The 26,432-nt window shown below is 41.2% G+C and overlaps 1 protein-coding gene and 1 long non-coding RNA gene across 10 annotated transcripts in view; one reads left to right on the top strand and one right to left on the bottom strand.

Moving 5' to 3' along the window:
- Positions 1-8,678: 8,678 nt before the first annotated feature.
- The window catches only part of PCDH9 (protocadherin 9), a 779,511-nt gene continuing 761,757 nt past the window's right edge, over positions 8,679-26,432 (bottom strand). For 8 of the 9 annotated variants that reach the window (XM_079972449.1, XM_079972453.1, XM_079972454.1 and 5 more), the window contains one exon: positions 8,679-11,077. In XM_079972449.1, coding sequence (XP_079828575.1) covers positions 10,704-11,077 — 374 coding nt within the window. In that variant the 3' untranslated portion in view covers positions 8,679-10,703. The remainder of the gene's footprint in view (positions 11,078-26,432) is intronic. The other variant, XM_079972450.1, reaches the window with a different exon arrangement.
- LOC307214514 lies at positions 11,996-20,758 on the top strand. The gene is made up of 3 exons (XR_013838176.1): positions 11,996-12,117; positions 18,525-18,648; positions 20,468-20,758. It is a non-coding gene; the product is annotated as an uncharacterized lncRNA (long non-coding RNA).

The raw sequence follows: 26,432 nt of genomic DNA, 5'->3' as shown, positions 1-26,432 counted from the left end.
GGAATTTTGGGGGAGGATGAAACTCTCCTTTTTGGGGAGGATAGCTGTTGTCAAAATGAATATTCTGCCTAGAATGCTATTTCTATTCCAGACCATCCCCATACTTAAAGACCTAAAACAATGTAAAGAGTGGCAGAGAGTCTTGGCAAAGTATATCTGGCAGGGGAAAAGGCCACGGATAAAAATGAAAATTTTGATAGATAAAAAAGAAAGAGGGGGCTTTTCTCTCCCGGATCTAAGTCTATACTACGAAGCGGCCTGTATACTTTGGTTAAAAGATTGGATAAAACTGGAGAATAGAGATCTACTGGATTTAGAAGGCTTTAATAATTGGTACGGATGGCATTCGTACCTTTGGTATGGGAAAGTGAAGGTCCACAAGAGCTTTCTAAATCATATTTTTAGAGGACCTTTATACCAATCATGGGAAAGGAATAAAAATCTCCTTGAAAGAAAGACCCCATGGTGGATCTCACCAATTGAGGCTTTAACGGTGAAGAAAACAAACATGGAGGAAAAAAATGCCACCTATGAGGAAATGTTAAGAAAAACAGACCAAGGGCCAAGACTTAGACCTTATGAAGAGATAAAAAATCTATTCACTGGGTGGTTGCAATACCACCAGGTGAATGACTTGCTAAAAGAGGACAAGAAGAAGTTGGGTTTTGATGACAAAAAATCAAAATTCAATGTAGAAGTAATAGAAGGTAAAAACAAAACCCTATCTAGAATCTATGACATACTTTTAGAGTGGTATACAAAGGACGAGGAGGTGAAGGAGGCAATGATTAAATGGGCAATTGACTTTGGTTATAATATCGATTTTGAAAGGTGGCTGGAAGTGTGGAATTGTAATATAAAGTTTACAGCATGTATGTCTCTGAGAGAAAATGTTTGGAAGATGCTATATAGGTGGTACCACACCCCTGTGAAGTTGGCCAAAATGTATAGACTAAAAGATAAGAAATGCTGGAAATGTGGGGAGGTGGAGGGTGACCTATATCATCTATGGTGGACATGCAAAAAGGTGAAAGGCTTTTGGGAATCGGTTTACAATGAGCTTAAAAGAATATTTAAATACACTTTTCCCAAAAGACCCGAAGCCTTTTTGCTGGGAATGACGGGTAAAGATATTAAGAAAGAAGATAGAACGATATTCCTCTATGCCACCACAGCAGCGAGAATTTTATTGGCACAATATTGGAAAGTGGAAACTATCCCCAATATAAATGATTGGCAAATTAAAATGATAAATTATGCTGAGCTTGATAAATTAACAGGTAAATTAAGAGACCACGATGAACAGAAATCTCTGAATAATTGGAGTAAATACTGGAACTATATTGGAATAAATGCTTAATGTGATTGGCGGGGTCAGAACAATACTACCAGCGTGTGAATTTAGGCCTATAGATTAAAAATCAAATACGTAATGGAAGCAGATATTTGATACTTACCAAAAGGATGGAAGGAAGTCCAGGAGGTGGTTTTTGCGTGTTTTTTTTTTTTTTTTTTTTAAATCGTTTACTATTTTGTGAAACAGCCAGATTAATCTATCTTTGTATAGTTAGAGAGAGGAAAAAGTTGGCTTGTATATCCTGACGCTTTTTTTGTGTTTTTTTTTTTTTTGTTATAATTTTTTCTTTTGTATCTGTTTGTATGTTTGTTATGTGTATAACCTCAATAAAAATGTATTTGGAAAAAAAAAAAAAAAAGAAAATGAAGGACTGCACAGTTAACGCAAACATTAGGGAATAAAACTGGTATTTAACAATGTAAAATGTCCTTTGAAAATTGGGAGGTGGAGGCAAAATTCAGTGATGAGGAGTCTGCCTCCACATGTCGATGGACTTCAGTTTCCATGATTGATTGCCACAGTTGGCAGGGGAGGTCTTGGCGGTGGTGCTGCCTCTGCTCGCTGCTCGGTTGGTGTTGACTTGTGACAAGGCCTGTTCATTGCTGAATTCCCATTTGTGAAATGCTCTCCCTGGTGAGATACATCTGTCTCCCTTGTTACTGACTTTCAGAAGAAATCTAAAGACGTTCCTGATACATCTTTGCCACGGCAACCTTGAAATTAGTAGCTCTGTTAGGGTATGCATTGCTTTCAAATATTTTAGGATGGTTTTTAATTTTTAAAAAAATGTTTTAGATAGGTTTTTATTTTATTTTAAAGCATATTGATGCTTGGCATCCTGGGCTCTTTTGGGAGGAAAGGCAGAATACAAAATTAATTAAATAAAATTGGTTGTGTCAGCTGGAGTGATAGAAGTTGGGAGTCCAGCAACATCAAGAGAACCACAGGTTCCCCATTCTTTCTTAAACTGAAAAATGTTGTAATGCTAAATGCATACAATGTTAATTGTACTCAGACAATATTTTAGATGTACCAAATCAAAGGAATGCATATAGACAACTCCCAATTTATGCAGGTTTTGCATTTCAAGTTTGCACTGGCGGGACATCCATGTGCCCACCTTTGCAATGCCAAAAACAAGTGTGCTGAACGTACTCAAATGGGGAGTCCCCTGTATACCACACAAAGTTCTGCTCATTTGTGTTTCATCTTTGAGGGGTGAGCAATACATCACGCTAGATTTGAATGTAACATTTGCCCTTTATGTGTGCTGGGTCACAAGTCATGCATGCCCTCAAGTTGTAGTAGTTGTTATTCTGTCAGAGTTCTTCACTGCAAAAAAGTCCCTTACAAAAATTAACAGCCAAAGGCATGCCATAAAATGAAAAAGAACACATTTCAATAAAAGCATTACAATGACACAGCGATATGAGCTGGATCATTTGCAAATGAAGAACCATACAACTTGTATAAAAGATTAGAAAAAAATTCCATGCAATGTGTTTTTTCTTCTTCTTCTTCTTTTTAAAAAAAGTTTCTACCAAACGTGCCAGCAGATGAAGCATCTATTGCCCAACTTGGTTTCCCTCCCGTATACAGCGGAACAGTCTTTTTTTTTTTTAATAATATTTATTAAAGTTTCAAAAAAGTTACAAGAATAAGAAAAAAAAGAAAAAGAAGCAAAAAATACGAAATACAGAAAAGTAAAAACAATTAAAAACAAATCAACCTTTCCATGTCTTGTCCTTCATTTGCTTGTTTCCCTGACCTCCTCACACCTCCCTTTTTTGTATTCTAGTTCAATTAGCAATTTCAGTAAATCCTTTCCATTTTTGCTTTTATCTTAATAATTTATCTTAATATATTATAACTTTACATTCTCGCCTATTAACAATCCATTTTTTCATACTCCTTTGTAACATTACTGCTAAAACCACATAACTTCATTCCAACATCATTCTAACATTCCTTAATTTTACAATGTTTCTGTAGATAGTCTTTAAATTTCTTCCAATCTTCTTCTACCGACTCTTCTCCCTGGTCTCGGATTCTGCCAGTCATTTCCGCCAGTTCCATATAGTCCATCACTTTCATCTGCCATTCTTCCCGGGTGGGTAAATCTTGTGTCTTCCACTATTTTGCGATGAGTATTCTTGCTGCTGTTGTGGCATACATAAAAAAAGTTCTATCCTTCTTTGACACCAATTGGCCGACCATGCCCAGGAGAAAGGCCTCTGATTTCTTCTGAAAGTTATATTTAAATACCTTTTTCATTTCATTATAAATCATCTCCCAGAAAGCCTTAATCCTTGGGCACGTCCACCAAAGGTGAAAGAATGTACCTTCAATCTCTTTACATTTCCAACAATTATTATCAGGCAAATGATATATTTTTGCAAGCTTGACTGGTGTCATGTACCACCTGTATATCATTTTCATAATATTCTCTCTTAAGGCATTACATGCCGTAAACTTCATACCTGTGGTCCATAACTGTTCCCAGTCAGCCAGCATAATGTTGTGTCCCACATCTTGTGCCCATTTTATCATAACAGATTTCACCATTTCGTCCTGAGTGTTCCATTTCAACAGCAAGTTATACATTCTTGACAAAATCTTAGTTTTGGGATCTAACAGTTCTGTTTCCAATTTTGATTTTTCCACCTGGAAGCCAATTTTCTTGTCCAAATTGTATGCCTCCATTATTTGATAATAATGGAGCCAATCCCGCACTCTATTTTTTAGTTTTCCAAAACTCTGTAGTTTTAATCTGTCTCCCTCTTGTTCCAAAATTTCCCAATATTTCAGCCATTTGGCCTCCATATTGAGCTTTTTCTGAGCCTTCGCTTCCATCGGTGACAACCACTTTGGGGTTTTATTTTCAAGTAGGTCTTTATATCTTGTCCAGACATTAAACAATGCTTTCCTGACAATATGGTTTTTAAATGCTTTATGTGCTTTGACCTTGTCATACCACAGATATGCATGCCACCCAAATACATTATTGAAACCTTCTAAGTCCAAAATGTCTGTGTTTTCAAGAAGCAGCCATTCTCTCAGCCACCAAAAAGCGGCTGATTCATAATAAAGTTTAAGGTCTGGCAGGGCAAATCCACCTCTTTCTTTAGCATCAGTTAGTATTTTAACAGTCTAGCCTTCCTCTGTGGCCAGCATGGAAATGCAGTGGGAAAGAAGAGGTAAGGTGGATCTCTTTGTTTCTCTTTGCATGCCTTTAAAAGATGATTGGACAAACTCACGGAGGACAAAGCTATCAGTGGCTACTACACTGAAGCAGGAAGGAGGTTTATAGTTGGGGAGACTTCTCTTGCTTGAAGTCTTCCCATGGGCATCTGCTTAGTCACTGTGGAAATGGGATGCTGGAGTAGATGGCCATTGGCTTGATCCAGGACTCTCCCATTCTTAAGTTCCTCTGCCTTTCCCTTCTGAATGTGGAAGAAGGGGCTTAACTTCCTCCATGATCAGCATGGAAATCAAGCGGGCTGGTGAAGAAAGGACCAAGTGAAGTGCAGCTCCTCTGTTCACTTTTCTGCACAGGATTCCTTGTCAGTGGCATAGTGTGGGTTGTCAGCACCCGGGGCAAGGCAAGTAATTTGCGCCCCCTAACCCATGGATATGTGCCCCCTAACCCGTGGATTTGCGCCCCCTAACCCTAACCCCCAGATGTTGCGCCTGGTGCGGCTGGCCCCCCCTGCACCCCCCACGCTATGCCACTGTTCCCTGTTTCCTGTGGCATCCAGGCAAGTCCACATCACAGTGTAGCTGAATGTAAGGTTTGCAATGGGGAGGGTGTTTTGGAGAAGAGAAGGTGCCAAAAGCTTCCACACAGAAATTCACCGTAGTTCTTCTTCCTCCCATGCCAGATCTAGATTTACCTTGAGATTGTGGGTCTGGATTCCCTCGTGGAGGAAAGCTGCTCAGACAGCAATTGTAATGTGAGGAGCGGAACAGCCACTTAGAGAAGGATACCTCCTCAGTTGCACTGTGGGGCGCTTTTCAGCAAAGATAAGGGCTGCTCCACCAGCCTCAGGCTGCCTGCCTTCTTCTACAACCAACCCAGGTGGTGGCCCTGCCTGTCGGCTTCCTCCTGCTTAGTCTCAGTGTTGCCCTCAGTAGGGAGGAGGATGAGGACAAAGCTCTTCTTAGTTGGCTCTGTCGGTCATTTACTCTGACTTTGCCTACTCTTGACTTTTCTGCCTTCCCTCAGCCTAAGGGTGACATTTCTACATAGACAACCTTTTGGGGCAACATACCAGTGGAGGGTGGAGCAATGGCATCCAGTGGGTGGAGCAAAGTGAGAACTGCGCAAGCAGGAAGCAAAAGGGGGCAAGTCCTCGACCGCGGGCAATTTAAATAGCCCAAGCCATGCCCCCAGACCGACCGCGTTGTTCAGTCCAAGGGATGATGTGGTCGAGGACTCCAATGGCGCCGGGGCTACCCCCTCCTTGCGCGTGAGTCGGGCTTGTGCCCTGCCTACAACGTCAGCCTGTTCTCCCCGGGAACAGGAAATGCCTTTGTCAGAGTTTGCATACTTGAGGGAGAAGTAAAAACTTACACTCTTGACAAAATAAAATAGAGTTGACTATTTATGTATGTATGTATGTATGTATGTATGTATGTATGTTACTGTTATCTTTTTCAGTTGGAGAAAGCAATCCATCATCATCATCATCATCATCATAATACCCCACCCATCTGACTGGGTTTCCCTAACCACAAAAAAAGTCTATTACAGTTTCTATTTTCCTATCAGTTTGCAAAATTCTGCAGACTTCTGAGGGGAGGAAAAGGCCCTTGTGTTCCCCTGCTGAGAGGCAGCTCCTGGAAGTGACAGGAGCAAAGCCTCTAGTTACAGCCAAGCAGGCTCACTGTTAATCACCCCTTAATGCCTGGCTCTGGTTCATGTGATCCTAACAAGCATTTGAATGGTCCCTTGGGCTGATCTGCATGTTCATCCTCTGCCGGGGGAGGAACACTGCCCTTTCTCTGCCACATTGTTGAATTCCTGTCAGGATGTAAACTAAGGGCTTATTTAGAGATATATGGGATTTACCCAGCAGTGTCGGGATGCCAGAGGGACTGCGCCAGCCTATTGGCTGGAAATGAAGGTGTATTCACCGAGCACGTATAGAGGGCCAACTGCAGATCCTGTTGAAGTCCATGGCACAATTCCCACTGCCTTTAATTGGATTTAGATCAAGTTCTTGGCGTCCTCCCATATTAAAGCTGATCTCTAAATGCTTTTTCTTAATGAACAGAATTTATTCAGAAGCTCTTCTCAAGGTTTAAGATTACCAGCGAACAACCTTCCAAGTAAACTGAATGGTTTATTTAAAAGAAGAAAATATTCTCTTTCATCTTCCATTCAGTATGTGAGTTGGTTTGCAACATTACTCATCCTGATTCTCTTGAGTGATTCTTTGGCCTGAATGGAGAAAAAGTGTGGTTTCAGGGGGCCAAAATCATAGATAATACAATGAAACTCTTCCTGGACTTCAGAGTTTGAATGCTGATATAGTACAAAGAACAAAGTATATAGTATATAGTACAAAGAAAGCTGGCTAAGTGTAGATAACACCTGATGTGAAGGATGACCTAAGCTAGATGTCTCCCTGATAGCTACATTTCTATGTGCAGGGAATTGTAGGTATGCAGTTGTCCCTGCACTTCCACATGTTCTGCTGTTAGTGTAGACTCATTCTCAAACAACACCACCAACTCCCAACAACTGCTTTCCCAAAGACCTGTACAGAACCAGGTGTCTCTCCCTTGAAATCCTTCTTTAAACCAATTTCCCCCATGAATACACATACCTCAGTCTTTATTCACAATAAATTCCACACATATGCAACTCTATTCACTCAGTGATAGTGATGACGCTTATTAATAGACATAATTGTGTTCTAGCTCCAAGTCTTGTCAGCCAGCCAAGTTCCCACAACAGTTCTGTGTGTGTATCCAGCTGCAAAAATGACTTAAGATTTGAAAAGCCATTGCATTGAAGAGTACGGTACTTTCTACTTGTCATCCTGTTCCATCGGTGTCAGGTATTTGCCCATTCTTTTTTCATGATCAGCTGATGGTATTATGTGATCAAGTGATTGGTACAATCATCATACAAATGCATGTACTAATATGGGTAACATTGTTCCTACTCTTAGATGCTGTCAAGGGAAAACATTGGAGAAATCTCCTGAGTACACACTGCCATGAATACATCATATGACTTTGTTCTACCAACATTAATTGTCACCATGTGTTTAATTTTTTTGTTCCTGTGTGTGCTCACATATAATAGACAACCAAACTATGATCAAATTTTAATATTTTTCTCCTGGCTTATTAATGTTCCTCAGCATATGATACCAGGGTCTCAAAGTATTCCACTTCTGAGCGTAAGGGACGATCAAATGAACATGATATGTAGAAGGAAAACAATTTAATAACAGGTTGCCAAGAATCAGATAATAATTCATTCAGATAACAAAAGCATCCTTTAGTCAGTAGTGTGGCATTAGCCCCAATATTGTTTCAGAAGCCTGGCACCTGTAGAAAGGTAATAAAGAGGGTGAAAGGCTCCGCTCAGGCAAAATATGTGTATGAATTTCAAGAGAAGCTAAAAGGATTTCTGTTGTGATAGGGGGCAGGTGGGTGGTGCGTAATGTGTCTCTAAATTGCCACCAATTTTATACCTGAAATGGATCAGGGGAGAAATCTGTAGAACTTTCTAGAAAGTTAACATAATATTTATAAAGTTCATGAAAATTCCGACAGGGAGCGGAAATGTTTCACACCTCCCGATCATGCAATTCGACTATGGATAAAGTGACCCATAATTTGTTGGGAGGAGGGATTTAGAAATGGATGAATGGAGCACCATCGCTGATTTTCCCCTCACCAACACTCACTGGTTGCCTGCAGTAACGCCTCCAGGCACATCAAAAGAGAGGCAGGCAGAACATTCAAATAGAAAAAGAAGATTGGGAACGAAGGGAGGACTGAGAAGGCAGGCAAGTCCACAGTACCCATTACTGCCCCTTTGACACCCACAATGTTTTGGCAAAGCCAAACAGGCTCAGTTCATCCTGGTCAGCAACTTCTGCCTGTTACATCTTTTTAAATATTGCCTTCTCCTATAGCCTGAGCCATTGGCATCATTTTCTTTAGCTGCCACACTTAAGGTCAGGATTTCTCCCCTTCCTGCTTGTTTCCTCTGGCTGTGCCACAGTGATTCCCCTCCCCCTTTCCTTTAGTAAGGAAAATCTTAAGAAGGCATCAGGCCAAGAACTCCCACAAGACAATCAGGAATTCAGAACATTTATTGCAAGAGCTGAATAACTGTAAATAACGTTGAACTGGCAAAGCAGTAACAAGGATAACTGTTTAGATATTTATTCGGTCAAAGTCATCAAACACCCCTCACAAACTGACATAAGTACTGCAATAAGCAATGCACCCCTAACCCATTTTATGCTTGTATATTGTGGAGGAAAGAAAATGTGAACTGCTATATACAAAATAACTTCGGTTAGTTTTGGTAAGAACAAATTAACCATCAATATTAGCTACCTTTATTTTTCTGTGTGTTTATTTTAAGACTGATGTTTAACTGTGGAATAAGATAAATTTTTCTTTTGTACTTTAAGGACTCCCCCCCCCCCCCCGCCCATGTTGCATGCTATTTGTTTAAATTGTCTGTCATGCCTTAAGAAAAAAACGCCTAAGAATGTTCAGATTAGGATTTATTAGACGTGCAACTGAGATCTTATTAACATTAGGAGTCACTTTGCTGGTTTGATTCAAGTGACACAACACTGGTACCTGCCAGGCATTGACCAACTATGGTAACAAACAGTTAAACAGCAAGAATTAGAGATTGAACCCTTTCATTTCCCCCAACTAGCCTACCAGGAGAATGCTTGGTTACATCATGAAGGCACGACACATTAAATATTTTGTGGCTATGATCTAAAAACACTTGTGTTACTACAACATCAATGCAGATGAAGATCAACACAACCGCTGCCATTTGAGCAATACAAACTGTCTTAGGTATAGACACACACAGCCCAATCATTTTAAAAAGCAATTATTAGATATGGATTTACTGGGTACAAAATAACTCAAGAAATGTTCCCGCACAAGCTCCATTGATATGAATGGGCACTTAGGCATCTCCCATTCAGTTCGATGGGGCTTGTATACTGGAACCACTCAGCAGATTGTTCCCCTTCCCCTCCACCTAATTTTGACTAGTATCACTCTCTAGCATGACTGCAGCCAATAATGTCCATTCAGCTGCTCTCATGGTTTGTGTTCTCTTTTTCTCCCCTTTGCTTTGCAAATCAGAAAAACAACAAAAATAATAGTGGCTAAAATCTCAAAGCCCTTACTTCAAGTGTTATTTCAGAATTGGCAATAATTTTACTGGCAATTTTTTGTCATATTAATAGTAAAATAAAATATTTCCCTCCCCTCCCTCTTTTCCTCAGTTTTTAACACAAGTGTTTTGAGCTCCTTGGAACATTGTGTGTCAGACAGACTACCAACACAGAAACACCATCACCAAAAGAAACAAAATAATAATAAAAAACAACAGGAAGCAAATGAAATAAAGTAGAAAAAAGCAACTGTGAAACACAGAATTATGCTACAGTATTTTTTTAGGTGACTGTTATAAGTACACAAAAGTTATTAATAATAATTGATTCTATTTACAAGTACTTGAACACTGATTGACTTAACAAGTGTCCACTAACGTTGTTAATAGCACAGTAGGTTTAATGTTTGCAATTTTAGTTGTTTAGTTTCAGTAAAGATGTCAAGTATAGCAGTCCCAGCACAAGATCAATGGTAACAATAACACAATTTCCTAATTGGATATGCTTTCTAAGAATTGCAATCCACCGTCTCTCTCTCACACATACTCTCTTTCTTTTTCTCTCTCTCCATGTGAATCTTCTACTGTTTGCAGCAGCAAGTCCAGGGTCAAAAAACAAAGGAACATAAACAAACCCCCACCCGTTATCCCAAGCAAATTGAAAAAAATTAAGATATTTTGCAAACTGGAGAGATTCTCTGTAAGAGTTTGATTATTTCTATTTAACAAAACCACACAACTAGTAGAAATGCTCTTTTGTGTTGCAGTTCCATGGAGCTACCACAAAGTTATGCATATCTCTGCTATGTGACGCATAGTTCTAGAGGTCTACTCAGTACATAAAGCTCTGACACACACACACACACACACACACACACACACACACACACACACACAGTATTAGCAAGTCTAACTAGGCTAAAGTCACTGTTCCAAAGAAGCCTTTCCTTATAGCTGGTTCTCCTTCGGACTCTCCACTGGTCCTGATGCTTGTTTATAGGATTTCAAGTTAGCCAAAGGAATGTCAGCCATGGGATTGCCAGGGTTGAAATGGCCTTCCCCCGAGCCAAACTGCTTTCGGTCACTGAACTGGTTTCTGTTGCTGTCTTCTTTCCAGGTTCTGGTCAACGTGTGGCCATTCACCAGTTTGTCTTTCTTAACCCATTCCTTCTGAGGTGCAAAGGTGGAGAGTGGAGACTTTGGCTGCTGGTACGAACCCAAAGAGGGAGGCATCCAACAGTTGTCTGAGTGACCCAGGACCAGGCATTCTTGAGTGCACATCTCAGTAGCTTCAGCTAATCCTCGAGGGCCAAGAGGTCCATCTGTGGCGAGATGTGGGCACAGGCAGCAGACAGAAGAGGTAGGGAGTAGAAGAAAGAGAGAAAAGGGGTGGTTAGATTTTTTTTCTGTCTTTTAATAAAAAGTGTTACTTATTCATTTAAATATATACGTATATTGCCTGCCTGACTAATCTATTCACCTGACTAGGACCATAGGGGTATAAGGTGGGTAATTAACACCAGCAACAACAATTCAGAAGCTGTGCAAGCAACTTACAATTATAACAGCAGCACACACACACAAAATCTGTATGAAATACTTTATACCATGCTTTGTCCAGTTCTTCAACAATAACCCATGAAGGCCCTCAAAACACCAACTAAACCATGTGAGGCAAAACAGGGAGGGTGAAGTTCCACACCCTGCTTTCCAATGCTGAAGGCTCTTGCCAGTTCCTGAGAGGGCGAGGAGCTCAATGTAGCACAGGCATGGCAGGCGGAGCCAATCTGATCTGCCTGCCAAGGTGCCCTCACTTTCCTGGGCTCCCTCTCTATCACTTCTCCCCTTTTCGGGAACTAGCAGCAACACTCTGCATTGGCAGGTCAGGCACTCGTGACACCAATAGTTCCCGGCTTACCCCTAAGCTACACATTTGTGGCTTCAGAGGGAGTGTAACCCAATCAAGATCGTCCACCCAGTCTAGGGAACTGCCCACTAACAGTCCATTTATCTGACCTACTTAATGGAAAGATTTTCTGGAAGCATGAAAACAGAGAAGTCTTCTTTTTTTAAAAAAATGCATTTCTTTTTATTAGTTGGAGAGGTCACTGTACAAGTCCATTTTTGAATAATAGCTGCATATTGGTGTGAGCATTGTTTTAGAAAGTGTGAATTGTGTAGATTTGCATGAAAATGCAAGCAGAACACAGTTTCTCCCACATCCCAACCCATCCTGAATTTCTTGCTTAGGACTGCTAGATAGAACCATATTCTGTCAAAAGGACCCACGCGTCAGCGATCACGTGTCAACTGGATGTGTCCAGAATGGTTGCGGCCTGTATGTTCAAAGCGCGAATCTAATGTAAGTAGATCTGACAGATAATGTGTTTCAGCTACAAACTTCGTTTTTTTAATATCGAAGCTACAAGCTCCCCCAACTTCCACACATTCTGTGCCAAGCCTACGTGTGTGCAAGGGGTACACATAATAGGTACTCTACCTTTTAAAATAAATTCAAAGCCTCTCAAGTGGGAACATAATGTAAAAGCCTTGTTGCACTTTTTTCAAACTCTAGCAGGAAATGCCAGCCACCCAACAAATTCACATAATGGGTTCTGACACACATTACCACCAGTGCAGACCCACGCCTTTTCTCTGCATGTTTCTCAGTGGAGTCAAACTGCGGATGAGTTATTGATCTGACCAGTGTGGATATGGTGAGAAACCGAGGAATGCAAAAAGGCACCATCGAAACTGACTTAGCTCTGTATTTTTCAATGCTATCAATCAACTCACTCACACGATTCTAAATATATATATTTCAGTTGCAAATTACCAACAGCAAAGACAATTTCTTTAAGGCTATTCTTTCTCTTGTTCCTAAAGAAACAAAGTTGCTTTCATTACCGTGTGTACAGACAGTCAATTGTTTCTTGATTAAAATCAAGTGACAGGAAGGTGATAGGAAGGAAATTACTGATTTATTTGGAGCACAAAGTTAACTGATAGTCAGGAAGGCTGTAGTCAAAAGCGGTTTAAAGGGCAACCCAAAACAGAGAAGAAGAAAACACAGAAAGAGGATCTGATCACTGTCACATCAGCAAAAAAAGAGGGGGGAAATGATTTTATGGAATCCCAAGTATGGAAACGAGGAGGAGGGGCTGGCAGAAATTGGGCGGGGGGGGGGGGGGGAGTCCCTACATTCTGTAAGCTGCTACCAGTTTTATACTAGAGCAAATTTGGCCTTTTTATTGAGGGAAACAGACAAGTAATTTCAAGGGAAGCCAGCAGTCGTATTTCACCTAATCATACTAAGAATAGCCCCATTAAAATCAATGCACTTAAGTTAGTTAAGACAACATTGGGTCTGCTCTCAAGTATGAATTAGGTACAACTTCAAATAAGCTTCTTCACTAAAGACTGGCAAAAAGTCCCTGGGGATTTGCATACAGATGCACTACTTGGTGATTCTGGTTTGCAGAACCTTATGTACAGCATTACACAATGAGCATATCAACAGATGTTCAACTGAGGGTAATCCAACAGCACCAAGCATGTTTAAGGGGGGGAAAAGAGTCCTGGCTTCATGTGCCTCGTTTTGCGCTTCCGAGCGCAATTCAAAGTGTCGGTGCAGACCTTTAAAGTGCTAAGCAGCCTCAGCCTTGTATTCCTGAAGGAGCATTTCCAATACCCCCACCACCCCCCATCGTTCAGCCCAGACTGAGGTCTAGCTCTGAAGGCCTTTTAGTGGTTCCCTCACTATGAGAAGCGAGGTTACAAGGAACCAGGCAGAGGGCCTTCTCAGTGGTGGCACCTCCCTGTGGAACGCCCTCTATCAGATGTCAAGGAAATAAACAATGACTTTTCATCTGAAGGCAGCCCTGTTTTGGGAAGCTTTTAATGTGTGATGTTTTGTTTTAAAAGCTGCCCAGAATGGCAGAAGCAACCTACTCAGATAAGTGCGGTACAGGAAATTTATTTTTTGTTAAATTCACTTGTGTTAAACCTAAGGAAGACAAGTGGGTATAGCCTGAAATAAATTATTATAATTATCACTATTATTTATTAAATTTGTATACCACCCTTCATCCAAAGATCCCAGGGCAATTCACAAGACAAAAATACAAAACAAGAATACAAAATACATAGTAAAACAAAAACAACCCAATAACCTGCCTCCCACAAAAACAAATTAAAGGAAATGTCATTAAAAACATACAATAATTTGGGACTGGAAGTTTCACTTATTTTTTAAAAGAAGGTCTAAAATCCTGAGCTTTACATTTGAAACCCTGAATTTTAATGGAAGAAGAAAAAATTCTTTATGTTAGAACTCCTTCCTGGCCTTTCCTTGTGTCTTTGAGTCCTCCCTGTTATAATCTGACACAGGTATTTCATAGAGGGAGGGGGAAGCAGCTAGTAAAAGGGAGTATTTCCAGCATATTGTTAACATTTCGAAAGGTTAATCTATAGGTTAAACGCTGATTATTTTCTTTTCTGCTGACAACAGCAATTTGCTTTTAATTAGGTTTTCTCATTTTTTTCTGCCTGAACAATAATACAATCCTATCTTGCTGACCCAAAAGGGAATAGTTTGGCAGGGATTAAATCTTTCAATGCACAATAAAGAGGGAAGAGGAGGAGGAGGAGGAGGAGGAGGAGGAGGAGGAGGAGGAAGAAGAAAGCCCATCGCCCTCATTCATGATAAACTGAGACATTTCGTGAAATAGACATGGCTCCATTTCGAAGCTTTCAGTGGAATGAATGGAAAGCCTCAGCACCAAACTTGCGTGTTTCATGACCTCATCCAGAAGCTAAACAAACTAAACTCAAGTTCAAACACAACTAACATCTATTTTCGTTTGGGCTTTAAATGAGTAATAAGCCGTTTTTAAGTCAGAATGAAAATATGCTTGTGGCCCTTTAAGCCATGTCAAATTAGTCTCTTGAGAGATTTATTTCTCATTTAGTTTGCTTTCCTCAGTAACAGCTCCCGAGATCTAAGGCACTTAATTTTGGTGCAGGGTTTATGCAAGCTTTGCTAGCTGATAAGTTGGTAAAGTTTATATGGGGCTTTGGAACTGTTTGTCAGAAGAGCGATTTAAATGCATATTTTTGGTGATGAAATGCATTATCTGCACATATTCTCAGGGATGTGCCTGGAGCAACCCATTTTAAGTAGATGTATATTTTTCTTCACTCCCTGTTCCCCCCTCAATTATAATACTGGGGACATCCAGCCAATATCAGAAACATTTCTTTTGCTAACGCTGCATCAGTGTTAACCCTGGTTAGTGCTAACTGTGCATTGCCTGGCCTCATGCAACAGAAATATTTCACAGCAGCAACCCTCTCTAGTGGCAGATGGGGAATTTTCAGTCCCCACCCCCCATTGCTACAGTTATTGAGGAAAGGGGAAACCTTCAAAATATTGTGTGTGCATCGTCTCTGGAATGGGGTGGGTGGAAATATAGTAATATTTTAGTTGAAAATTGAAGCACTTGGTATAATGTTGTTGTTGTTTAGTCGTTTAGTCGTATCCGACTCTTCGTGACCCCATGGACCAGAGAACGCCAGGCACTCCTGTCCTCCACTGCCCCCCGCAGCTTGGTCAGACTCATGCTGGTAACCTCGAAAACACTATCCAACCATCTCGTCCTCTGTCGCCCCCTTCTCCTTGTGCCCTCCATCTTTCCCAACATCAGGGTCTTCTCCAGGGAGTCTTCTCTTCTCATGAGGTGGCCAAAGTACTGGAGCCTCAGCTTCACAATCTGTCCTTCCAGTGAGCACTCAGGGCTGATTTCCTTCAGAATGGAGAGGTTTGATCTTCTTGCAGTCCATGGGACTCTCAAGAGTCTCCTCCAGCACCATAATTCAAAAGCATCAATTCTTCGGCGATCAGCCTTCTTTATGGTCCAGCTCTCACTTCCATACATCACTACTGGGAAAACCATAGCTTTAACTATACGGACCTTTGTTGGCAAGGTGATGTCTCTACTTCTCAAGTAGATGTCTCTACTTGGTATAATAAGGGGGTATAATTGCTTATATGAGTCCCATTAGAAAGTAAAGCGCCATTCTCCAGCCTGAGGTTGCCACTTGTATTTCCTCCTTTTGGAGGTGACACATATCACAAAGACATATCCTCCAACATTTCTCCAATTAAAATAGGGACATCCCATTCCATAATGATAATTTTACTATTTATACCCCATACTTACTGGGTTTCCCCAGCCACATCTATAGATGCATATTTAGAAACAATTACTGTGATTTCAAAATAAATTAGTACATCTTGCCACAGTGGGAAAGTCTGGTCTGTGTACATGCTTGATCTACTGTTCAGATGCTGAATTTCATAGAATAATAGAATCACAGAATTGTAGAGTTGGAAGGGCCATTGAGTCCCATGACCTGGAATGCAGAAATCCTGCCCACAACCTTCCCTGGGGGGGGGGGGGGCTTGAATTACCAACATTCTGGTTAACAGCCAGACACACTGACCCACTGCACAATTTCCAGGTCCCTTTTCAGCCTTAAACCTGACTGAACCCAGCAACTGTTTCAAATCAAGGACACCATCAAATGGAGGACTGATGTCTGAAATGTAGGGCACATGGCTCCCTGTCCACCCCATGCCCTGCTGCTTTTCTGACGGGGCGAGGAGGATGCTTATTACTGTGTGAGAGAGAGACTATTAGAAAGGAGGCTGCTGGAGCACGCAGCACTAAAGGCTAAGCACTCAAGTATCCATAAAGTGATAACTTGTCCATCTAAATAAACCACCACAGATTTTCTTTAAAAAATCATTTCAGTCTTCCAAATAGAGTCAAGTCATACATTAAGCTGTGAATCATCAAGTTTATCCTGGTTTCCAAACGAGTATTGATTCCGCCCACGTTACAATACAGATCCACAGGATACAGAATGTGTTGGTTATGTTCTAGGCCAGGCATGGCCAAACTTGGCCCTCCAGCTGTTTTTGGACTACAGTTTCCATCATTCCTGACCACTGGTCCTGTTAGCTAGGGATGATGGGAGTTGACGTCCCAAAATAGCTGGAGGGCCGCAGGTTGGGGATGCCTGTTCTAGGCTTTATTTCAGAAATTTCTAGGAGCTACAGCCAAGAGAAACAGGTTGTCATACACACACACACACACACACACACACACACACACACACCGTCTCTACCCTGGAACATAACAACGAACCATCAGCAACACTGCAAGGGCCTTTTGGAAACAAAACTTGTTTCACAGTTACTCAGACACAAGCCTCGTTGGAGGTAAGAGCAAAGCCATGTGAACCTGCCATGGACTAAGGCAGAGAACTGGTCAGTCTTGCCCACTGCAACCTACTCCAGCTGGCAGTCTCAAGCAAGAGTTTTCCCAGTGTTTATACTGTACCAAAGACTTTTTAACTAGTGATACCAGAGACCAAAAGCTAAAACCTCCTTGATGCAAAAGGTCACGCTCTGCAACTTCCCATCCAGGGTGAGTTCATCCTTTCTGCTCTAATTACACTGCCCCTTCCATCTCAAATCTCTTCCTGGTCGGCACTGTAAGATGAAGTGAGAAATTATGATCATGAGTGGACTAAGTAAGATGAGAAGGGATGCTTTCTGAAATGCACACAGCCTTGGTTTTTTGGCTTTGTTTTTTTAATTCCTTTGCACAAAGAAGAAAGCATAATGTTGACTTAATGGTAATTATCTCTTCCCTGCACTGTCACCAAACAATGGCTTTCTCCCAATTTTCTGAAGTTGTTTCATCACCACATACAATGACACCACTTTAAAGCTGTTCCTGCTGCTTTTAATTTTATAATTACATTAATTTGTTTCCCTTTTCTTCATAAAAACGTCACTGAGATCTCTGTATCGAGTTTTATTTCCTCCCACACGCTGAAGTATTTCATTGAATTCTCCTCCCCTCCCAACATCATCCTTCCCCCACCCACCCCCAAATTATTTGTTCTCCAAACAATCCAGAATAAATCTGGTTATCAGTCTTGGCTGCTTGAATATATAATGACGCAAGTGCTGATAAAACTGTACAAGCCATCTGTCTCCAAATTTAAATATTTTGAAGGCAAACACAGTCGAACATAAGCAAGAACTCCTTAAAATTGCCTTTGTAAATATTTATATCTGATTGTGCTCAAAAATAATGCCTTTTGTTGTTGTGTTTTTATTCTGTTAATAGCTGTCAGGCAGCCTCACATTCATGTTGCCTCAAAAGCAGGCAGGTGGAAGACAAGAGAATAATCTGTGCCAGTCAAGTGCCTGCTCTTTCCTAATGGTGGAAATTCTGAGTGGTCTTTTATCTCATTTTATTATACCCAGAAGCTAAACTCTTATTCCATTGATTAACTCACTGCCGCAATTAGTGAGTAGCTTCTGGCAAGCTGACCGACCGCATTTCCACCTCCTGCTTCAAAGGCCTTTTGCTCAAAGGCTGGATAATTATCCTTTGACTCAGGAAGAGTCAAGACCTCAACATTACCAGCTCTCTCCTGCCCCCAAATAAATCCCACTCAAAGATATGCATATATATATATATATATATATATATATATATATATATATATATACCGTATATTTGTTGCTAGGTATGAGGAAGCACATCCTGGATACAAACAGCCATATAATTCCATACAGCTTTGACCAGAAGGTAGCAAAAGTCATTTTTTATTATTATGACCTATTTGTATTGGATTCGATTGTTATAAGATATGTGAACATAGCTGTATACTTTGTCATTCCTTTAGCTTCTAAGCCACCTTGTGTTCAGCAATATAGGAAGGTGATATTCAAATTAAAAGTGGAAGTGGTGTGATGGTGGATATTGGAGACCCACTAGCAGTGACCTGAAGCAACGCCTAGTCTGAAAAGGTTAGCAAACTGGACAAGGAGAACGTGCTGGGATTTAAAAATTGACCACAACTTTATTGAGTCCAGATCTTGGTTGGATTGGGCTCAGGCTTTGGGTGTAAATCCCTTTGAGATCCCCGGGTGGATGGCTGAAGCATGACATGGGTCCTCTGCGAGATGCAGGTCTACATGGAGGGCCCTCCTAAGCCCATCTGCTGCATGCCTTGGATTTTGGACACAGACCTCCAACTAGACCCCTCTAATAGGGTACCTTGCTCTGAAGTGGGGGTTAGGCACCATTTCACCCCCATGAGATGTTAGACTAAGGATTCCAGCCCCATTGCCTATATCTGCCAAAGTTGTGACTATTGATATGGGGAAGGCAAAACCTCAAACAGGGCCAATCTGTTTGCAGGCATATTCCTTCCCAGCTCCAAATATGGGAACCAATATAGAACCACGGCAAAGCCAATAGCACATAAACCTAGGAAGGAAAAGGTCGGAAGACATAATCATAGCATAACTAAATAGGGTGGAAAGGATGTTCTTTGGCTGACTGCTGTTGGGCACAGCCAGCTTTTATAGGCTGAGCAAGGGTCAGCAACCTGCGGCCCATGGGCCACAAGCAGCCCACAGGGGTTGTTTAAATGGCCCACGAGCCACCCCCAAATCAAGCCACCCACTTGGTGAGTCCCCAAGTGCTGCACTAAACCAGCGCAGCACCGAGCATGAACTTGCTTCCACGGTGCCAAAAATCGCGTATGTGCATTCGCAGATGCCGAAAAGCACATCTGCACAGATGCGATCTGGCCCACAGAGCAATCTCAGTGGAAGTGAACCGGCCCAGGCGAGGTAAACCTTGCCGACCCCTGGACTAGAGTGAAGCCTGCTCCACTCAACTCCACTCTCAAGCCCCGCCTACTTGCCCCAGCTGGCTTGGCCAGGGTTCAAATGACTGGATTCAGCTTTACACATTCAGCTTTACGTGCTTGGAGATATATATATATATATATGGACGTGCGTCTGAGGGAAAAGGACTTTGGCAATCCCACTTGCCGTTGAACCCAGTGTGTTTTGACTAGACACATTTTTGGCTTTTTGTGCTATCCCCAGAATGTAAGCCCAGCTTAAGTTGAGAGTTGCTTGTATTCCAAACTCTGTTTGGAAGCCTTTAGGAGGGGTGGCTGCTGGCTGAGCTGGCAGATGAGTGTCGACCTGTGCTTTGAGGATTGGGCCCTAGGTCACATAGCCAAGATGAATGGAGATTAGAATATGTGGCAGTTTATCCCTGCCCTGCCCCCACCAGGCCTCCTATTCAGGACTTATGCTGCCTTTAATTCCATTCGTTTAAGTTCCACCAGCTGAGGCATTTATGTTGGCCGAGGTCCAGGAAAGCCCAAGATCTGCAGAAAATCATGGGGTGTGTGCGTAATTCCTAGTAAATGACTGGTGGGCTTAATGCAACTTGGAGGGTCACAAGTTGTGGCAGCTTGACTCAGCAGAACTCAGGGTGGGGAGGCCTCTGAGTCTCATCCTGCCATCTCTTCAACTTCATTGTTATTATTAATATTTATTATAGGTCCCATCCTATGTTAATATGCATGATTAATATGCATGAGAGGCAAAGGCTGAGGGCAAATCCACTAGCACCTTTTCCATACTCCAAATTAAAATTACCGCTATAAAAAGAAGTTTAGTTCACGGGCGGAATATCAGTGTCATGTTCTAGAAGCAGGCAGTCACCTTGAAAAAAGTGGCGGAGGAGAAACCAAGCAGGATTCTGCAAAACCTTTTGTTAGCAAATAAATGGGGATTACAGTTTTACACATCTCTCCCACAGATTTTATTCTTCGGTCACAGACGAAACGTCAACATTTGGAGATGGAGATGGTCCAAATACAACACACAGGCAGCCAAAGCAGCAGATTCTCTCCCCGGGAGAATATGGTTATTTAGACAGACTTTATAGCTCAAAAAGAACAGATACCAGCACATCTTTGTAAATCCGTACCTTCTATTTCACGGCGTGGACCTCATCCATCTTTTTAACTGCTGAAGCTACTGCTGAGGAGAACATTACCACAACTAATTCTGTCTTTTCCAAATTAGCATTTTTGTCGCATTCCCCATCTTTTCCAAATAAAATTTTTAAAAATTTATGCAAGGGATTGAAATGAACCTTCTGCATTTGACATATTTGCTAATAAAAGCAGAGCACCCACAGCATTGGATTAATATCCACTTTATTAACACATATTTTCTGTTATTTAGTTGAGATGTTTTAGCCAGCTGCTAGGGAGATAAAATGAATAGAAATTTATTGAGTTTGCTTATGCTTTTTGCTGAGAGAAATGCAGAACAATCTAGACTAAACACTGAGAACTATTTGGTCATCCAATAGACGTACTGAATATTTCTGAATGCTGCAGATGGAAGTGGTGCCATACTTCCTTCACTGACTGGAAAAGTTAAGGGGGCAGGATGGTGGATCCCTCTTCACTCTCTAGAACAGGGCAGTCACTTACAGACTCCTTGTTAAAACTGTGATTATGGATGACAAACATACTCAGCTACAAGTGATTGCCAAAGAGGAAGAAGGCAACCTGAGGCCCGGGGGCTGGATGCGGCCCAATTTCCTTCTCAATCCAGCCCGCGGATGGTCCAGGAATCAGCATGTTTTTACATGAGTAGAATGTGTGCTTTTCTTTAAAATGCATCTCTGGGTTATTTGTGGGGCATAGGAATTTGTTCATCTTTTTTTCAAAATGTAGTCCGGCCCCCACACAAGGTCTGAGGGACGGTGGACCTGATCTAGAAGCTTTTGGGTAATAGACATGCAGGTGTCAGTGTCTGCAGAAACTACTATAGTCCAGTTGTTGCCTAACCATACCTTCCACACTACACAAGTATTTGAATTACTACCACTTTGCACCCCTGGACTGCCATGGTGTGAACACCTTGCACGTCTCAATTGCATTTGCCCTGAATGCTACTGTGGATGCCTGCAGCTTTAAGCTGATCAACAGGATAGAACTGATCACCTTACATCTGGACAGTGCTTTTTTTCAGCAGGTACCCATGGGTATGCAATACCTGCACCTTTTTTGTTGCTGTTAAAAAGGGTGGTGCTTGCTGTAGCAATTTCATGGTGAGTACCGACACCTATTTTTCTAGAAAAACATCACTGCATCTGGGATACACTAAGTGATCTTTGCTATTTTCTTAAATTATAAAATAAGTATGATAGATTTTGTTGCATATGTTGCTTAGACATTCATTTGTCCTAAGATGTTCTAAAAAGCAACAATCACCTGTTGTGTAAATTTCCATGTTATTTCACATATATTTAAAGTATATCAATTTGTTAAAGCCAACTGCCTGCAGTATGTATACAGATTTCAACATCAGTACGACAAGAGCTGCAGAAGTTGTCACAGCAGCAGAAATCCAACATCGGATCTCTCTCTAATCCATAGAGGAAGAGATCCATGGAGGAAGAGGATCCATTGAGGAAGAGATCCAACACATTCTTTTGTTGTTGTTTAGTCATGTAGTCGTGTCTGACTCTTCATGACCCCATGGACCAGAGCATGCCAGGCCCTCCTGTCTTCCACTGCAGTTTGGTCAAACTCATGCTGGTAGCTTCGAGAACACTGTGCAACCATCTTGTCCTCTATCGTCCCCTTCTCCTTGCGCCCTCAATCTTACCCAACATCAGGGTTCCAGGGAGTTTTCTCTTCTCATGAGGTGGCCAAAGTATTGGAGCCTCAGCTTCAGGATCTGTCCTTCCAGTGAGCACTCAGTGCTGATTTCCGTCAGAACGGATAGGTTTGATCTCCCTGCAGTCCATGGGACTCTCAAGAGTCTCCTCCAGCACCATAATTCAAAAGCATAAATTCTTCGGTGTTCAGCCTTCTTTATGGTCCAGCTCTCACTTTCATACATCACTACTGGGAAAACCATGGCTTTGACTATACAGACCTTTGTTGGCAAGGTGATGTCTCTGCATTTTAAGATGCTGTCTAGGGATCCAACACTTTCTAGGCCCATAAGATTAGCATATTATTCTGCTCCCCCACATCTCGGAATCATTCTTTAAGGCAGGTTGGCTAATCCCTGGTCCAGCCAGGTGATTTCCCCTGGCCTTCAGAGACCCCAACATAAAATCTCTCCCCCCAATTATGTTGGGTACTCTGCTGTTATATGGTGGACAGCATACATTTCTGCTTCAAGGGAGTGAGGTGAAGAAAGGATTTAAGTCATGGAAATTGTTCTGTGATTGCCAACTGGGCTCATGGGTTTAAATCCCACTCCCTTGTTGCTGTTATTGCACGCTCTGTGTGTGTGTGTGTGTGTGTGTGTGTGTGCGTGTGTGTGTGTGTTTGTGTGTGTGTGTGTGTGTGAGAGAGAGAGAGAGAGAGAGAGAGAGCAATACAGTGGTACCTCGGGTTAAGTACTTAATTCGTTCTGGAGGTCCATTCTTAATCTGAAACTGTTCTTAACCTGAAGCACCACTTTAGCTAATGGGGCCTCCCGCTGCTGCCGCGCCCTCAGAGCACGATTTATGTTCTCATCCTGAAACAAAGTTCTTAACCCGAGGTACTATTTCTGGGTTAGCGGAGTCTGTAACCTGAAGCGTCGGTAACCTGAAGCGTATGTAACCCGAGGTACCACTGTAATTCAGCACCTACAGTTTTTGGTTGGCAAAAATCCTTTGGAGGGAATCTTGAAGGGCAATGTGGCCCTTAGGCTGTAAAAGGTTAATCATCCCAAAAGGAAAAGGAAAAGAAAAGAAGAAAGAAAGAAAGATGGACTCTACATAGTAGTTATATTGTAGTTCAAACTTCAAGAAATGAACTTGACACCTGACCTATGCAAGTAGTACCCACAGGAAATTCCCAGACTGCAATACCAAGATCAAAAAACGGACACAGAATGTTCTGGTCTTCCTTGCCTCACATCACCCACAGTTCTTATTGTAGGCTCACCAGGCAGCAACTTCACTTAAGTTGAATCTGGCAAGTGCCAATGTAATATACTATTTAAGAGTGCTAGACAAGGACTGGACAGACCCAAATTCAAATTCAGATCCCCACTTAGCTAATAAAACTGGCTGTGTGGCCGTGGGTCCACCACTCCTTCTCAAACTAGTCTACCGTATTTTTCGCTCTATAAGACGTACCAGACCACAGTTTTTGGAGGAGGAAAATAAGAAAAAATATATTCTGAATCTCAGAAGCCAGAACAGCAAGAGGGATCGCTGCGCAGTGAAAGCAGCAATCCCTCTTGCTGTTCTGGCTTCTGGGATAGCTGCGCAGCCTGCATTCGCTCCATAAGAGGCACACACATTTCCCCTTACTTTTTAGGGGGGGGAAAGTGAGTCTTATAGAGCAAAAAATACGGTATCTCACAGAAATGTAGTGAAAGTAAGATTAGGAAAAGGGCAGGGAAATTGTGACAAAGACAAGATCCAAAATAGAGTGCAATGAGAGCAATAAACATAGTGTTCTACATGCACAGTTCCCTTTAGTGAATAATTTTAAAAACCTGCTAAACCTGTTTTACCAAAGATGACAGTGAGACAAAGGAATGTGTGACTAAACAAAGGGCAACAATGCTTTAGTCGTATCACTTTCAACTCTCTTTTCTTAAAAAAAAAAGGATTGTCTCTTTCTTTCCAGCCAAAATTGCATTTCAAGAGTTTTATTGAGACATTGGATATACTTCAGCTATTTTCTATTTTAAAATGCTTCAAGGGAGCTAAAATCCAGTCCTGCTGAATGGATGACATTACATCAATGTCAAGGAAGGCAGTGCTACCTCCACTGAGTTCATCAGCGTCTCTAATTCCCTCAAACACCTGTGCACCTCAGTGGCTTTATGATTATGAATAGTTCCACTGACTAGAACAGGACTACTCATACCTTTCAAAAGTTACTTGCAAAAACTTCTATATTAGTACACATATTTTCCCACCTTGAAAACTAACAGTTTCCTACTGCTGTCCTCATGAACACTCTTTTATCTTCACATTTTCAGTCCTGATGTGCAGAGAACCATGGATCTTCTGGTTGAACTCTCTCTTTTTCCAACCGTGAAACATGCCTTAAGAACCCCTTTGATGTTCTCTGACTATCTTTATTTCTCACCCTTCATATTTTTGATTTGGTCACAGTGCTCAGTGGATGAAGTGCACTGCAGGTTCTTAGCAACCATAGGGTAGCTACCAAGCATCAGTTTAAATTACACACGAAGCATCTGGTAATTAATTTGAGGTGAACACTTGTGTGAATGACTTCATTTGCACCTACTGCCAATGAAGGCAAACAAATGCCAAAAAAAAATCTCATAGATTTTAATGGGACTTGCTTCCAATGAAATGTGATTAGAATGAGAACCAAAGGCACATTCTTACCTAACCCAAAAGCAATGGGCAGTTTTAAAATAAGATTCGTAAAGGAAACTATAAATGTACAAGATGGGGCAAACCTGGATTTATTGCTACATTTATCAGATAATAGCTGGCTCAGCTGGAGATCTCCTGAATCCTAAACTGCTCACCCCAGTGGATCTTGCCCTAGGATTGCCCGCTATGTTAGGTCCATTGATTTCAATGCAACTACTCTGCATAAATGTTAGTTGAATACCACCCAATATTTAGTTCCTCAAAGAGCTTCATAGGTCAAGCTGTTTCAACTGCAATAAGTTGGCAATTGAAGCATCAGCCAGCCCTTCTACTTTTTAAAAATCACATTGAGATTTCCCCATAAGCAATGAGTCAGCATTTCCTATTATACTGTTCTCATATATATTTACCTTGAAAAAACAACAATGGATAGCATACTTAAAACCTCAGAAACCATGAACTAAACTAATTTTAACTTGATGCAACCTGTTTTCCAGATGACTACAAGGAAAGAAACAGTTGAGAAATGCAATTTTGGAAATGCAATTTGGGAAAACAGGAGATACTTTCCATGGATTTTAAGCAGTAATTTATGTTTTATACAAGCTCCATGTTATATAAAAAAAATGAAGATGCTAGTTATGGTTTACAGATATTTCCCGCTGTTCACAATAGTGTGATTATACAAATCTTTAAAAGAATAATATTTTTTAATCCCAAACTTGTGCCCCCTTCAAATAGCTCTTTGTCTTGTGCCAACAATGTCACCCTTAAGAGACAGACTAATCTAAAAGTGAAGTTGTGAAAAATTTAATTGCCAAATTTAAACTGATGATTATCCATTCACTGGCTGAATTAATGGATTAATCATCAACTTCCAGAGCCTCAAAATGATTTAGACCTAATCATACGCAATCAGTGATGAATACACTAAAACGATCTGTTGGACATCATTGTTAAGGGACCATTATAGAGTTAAATTTAGAAATTCCTATTATTATGAGCTGGAGTCAGTCTCTATACACTTAGACTTTTATTTCTTGTTATTTTAGCTCAGTATTTCTTTCCAGCTATAAAACAGCATGACATTTGGCCTGCAATAACAGTAAGAGTTTGATTTTTTTTTAAAGGGCTCCTATAAATTATATGTACCTCAACACTCCCTAATCTAACTCTCTTTTTACATATATGATGAAGTTCTTTATATCACAGTGTATATAAAATTACAGTAAGAACAGACATTCCTGATTCTGACCCTAAAAACTCATAAGAGGATAGCAATATCTCAGGTGCACCCAGTAAGTAAAATAACATTGGAACAGGCCAGACTAGCGTAAGTACTACTTCATTATCTGGCAGTCATGTGGTTGCTGTTTTTTTAAAATACAGTGGACGCTCA

Source organism: Podarcis cretensis, assembly GCF_951804945.1.
Source record: "Podarcis cretensis genome assembly, chromosome: 4".
Lineage (NCBI taxonomy): Eukaryota > Metazoa > Chordata > Lepidosauria > Squamata > Lacertidae > Podarcis > Podarcis cretensis.
This window is presented reverse-complemented; position numbering and strand designations above follow the sequence as displayed.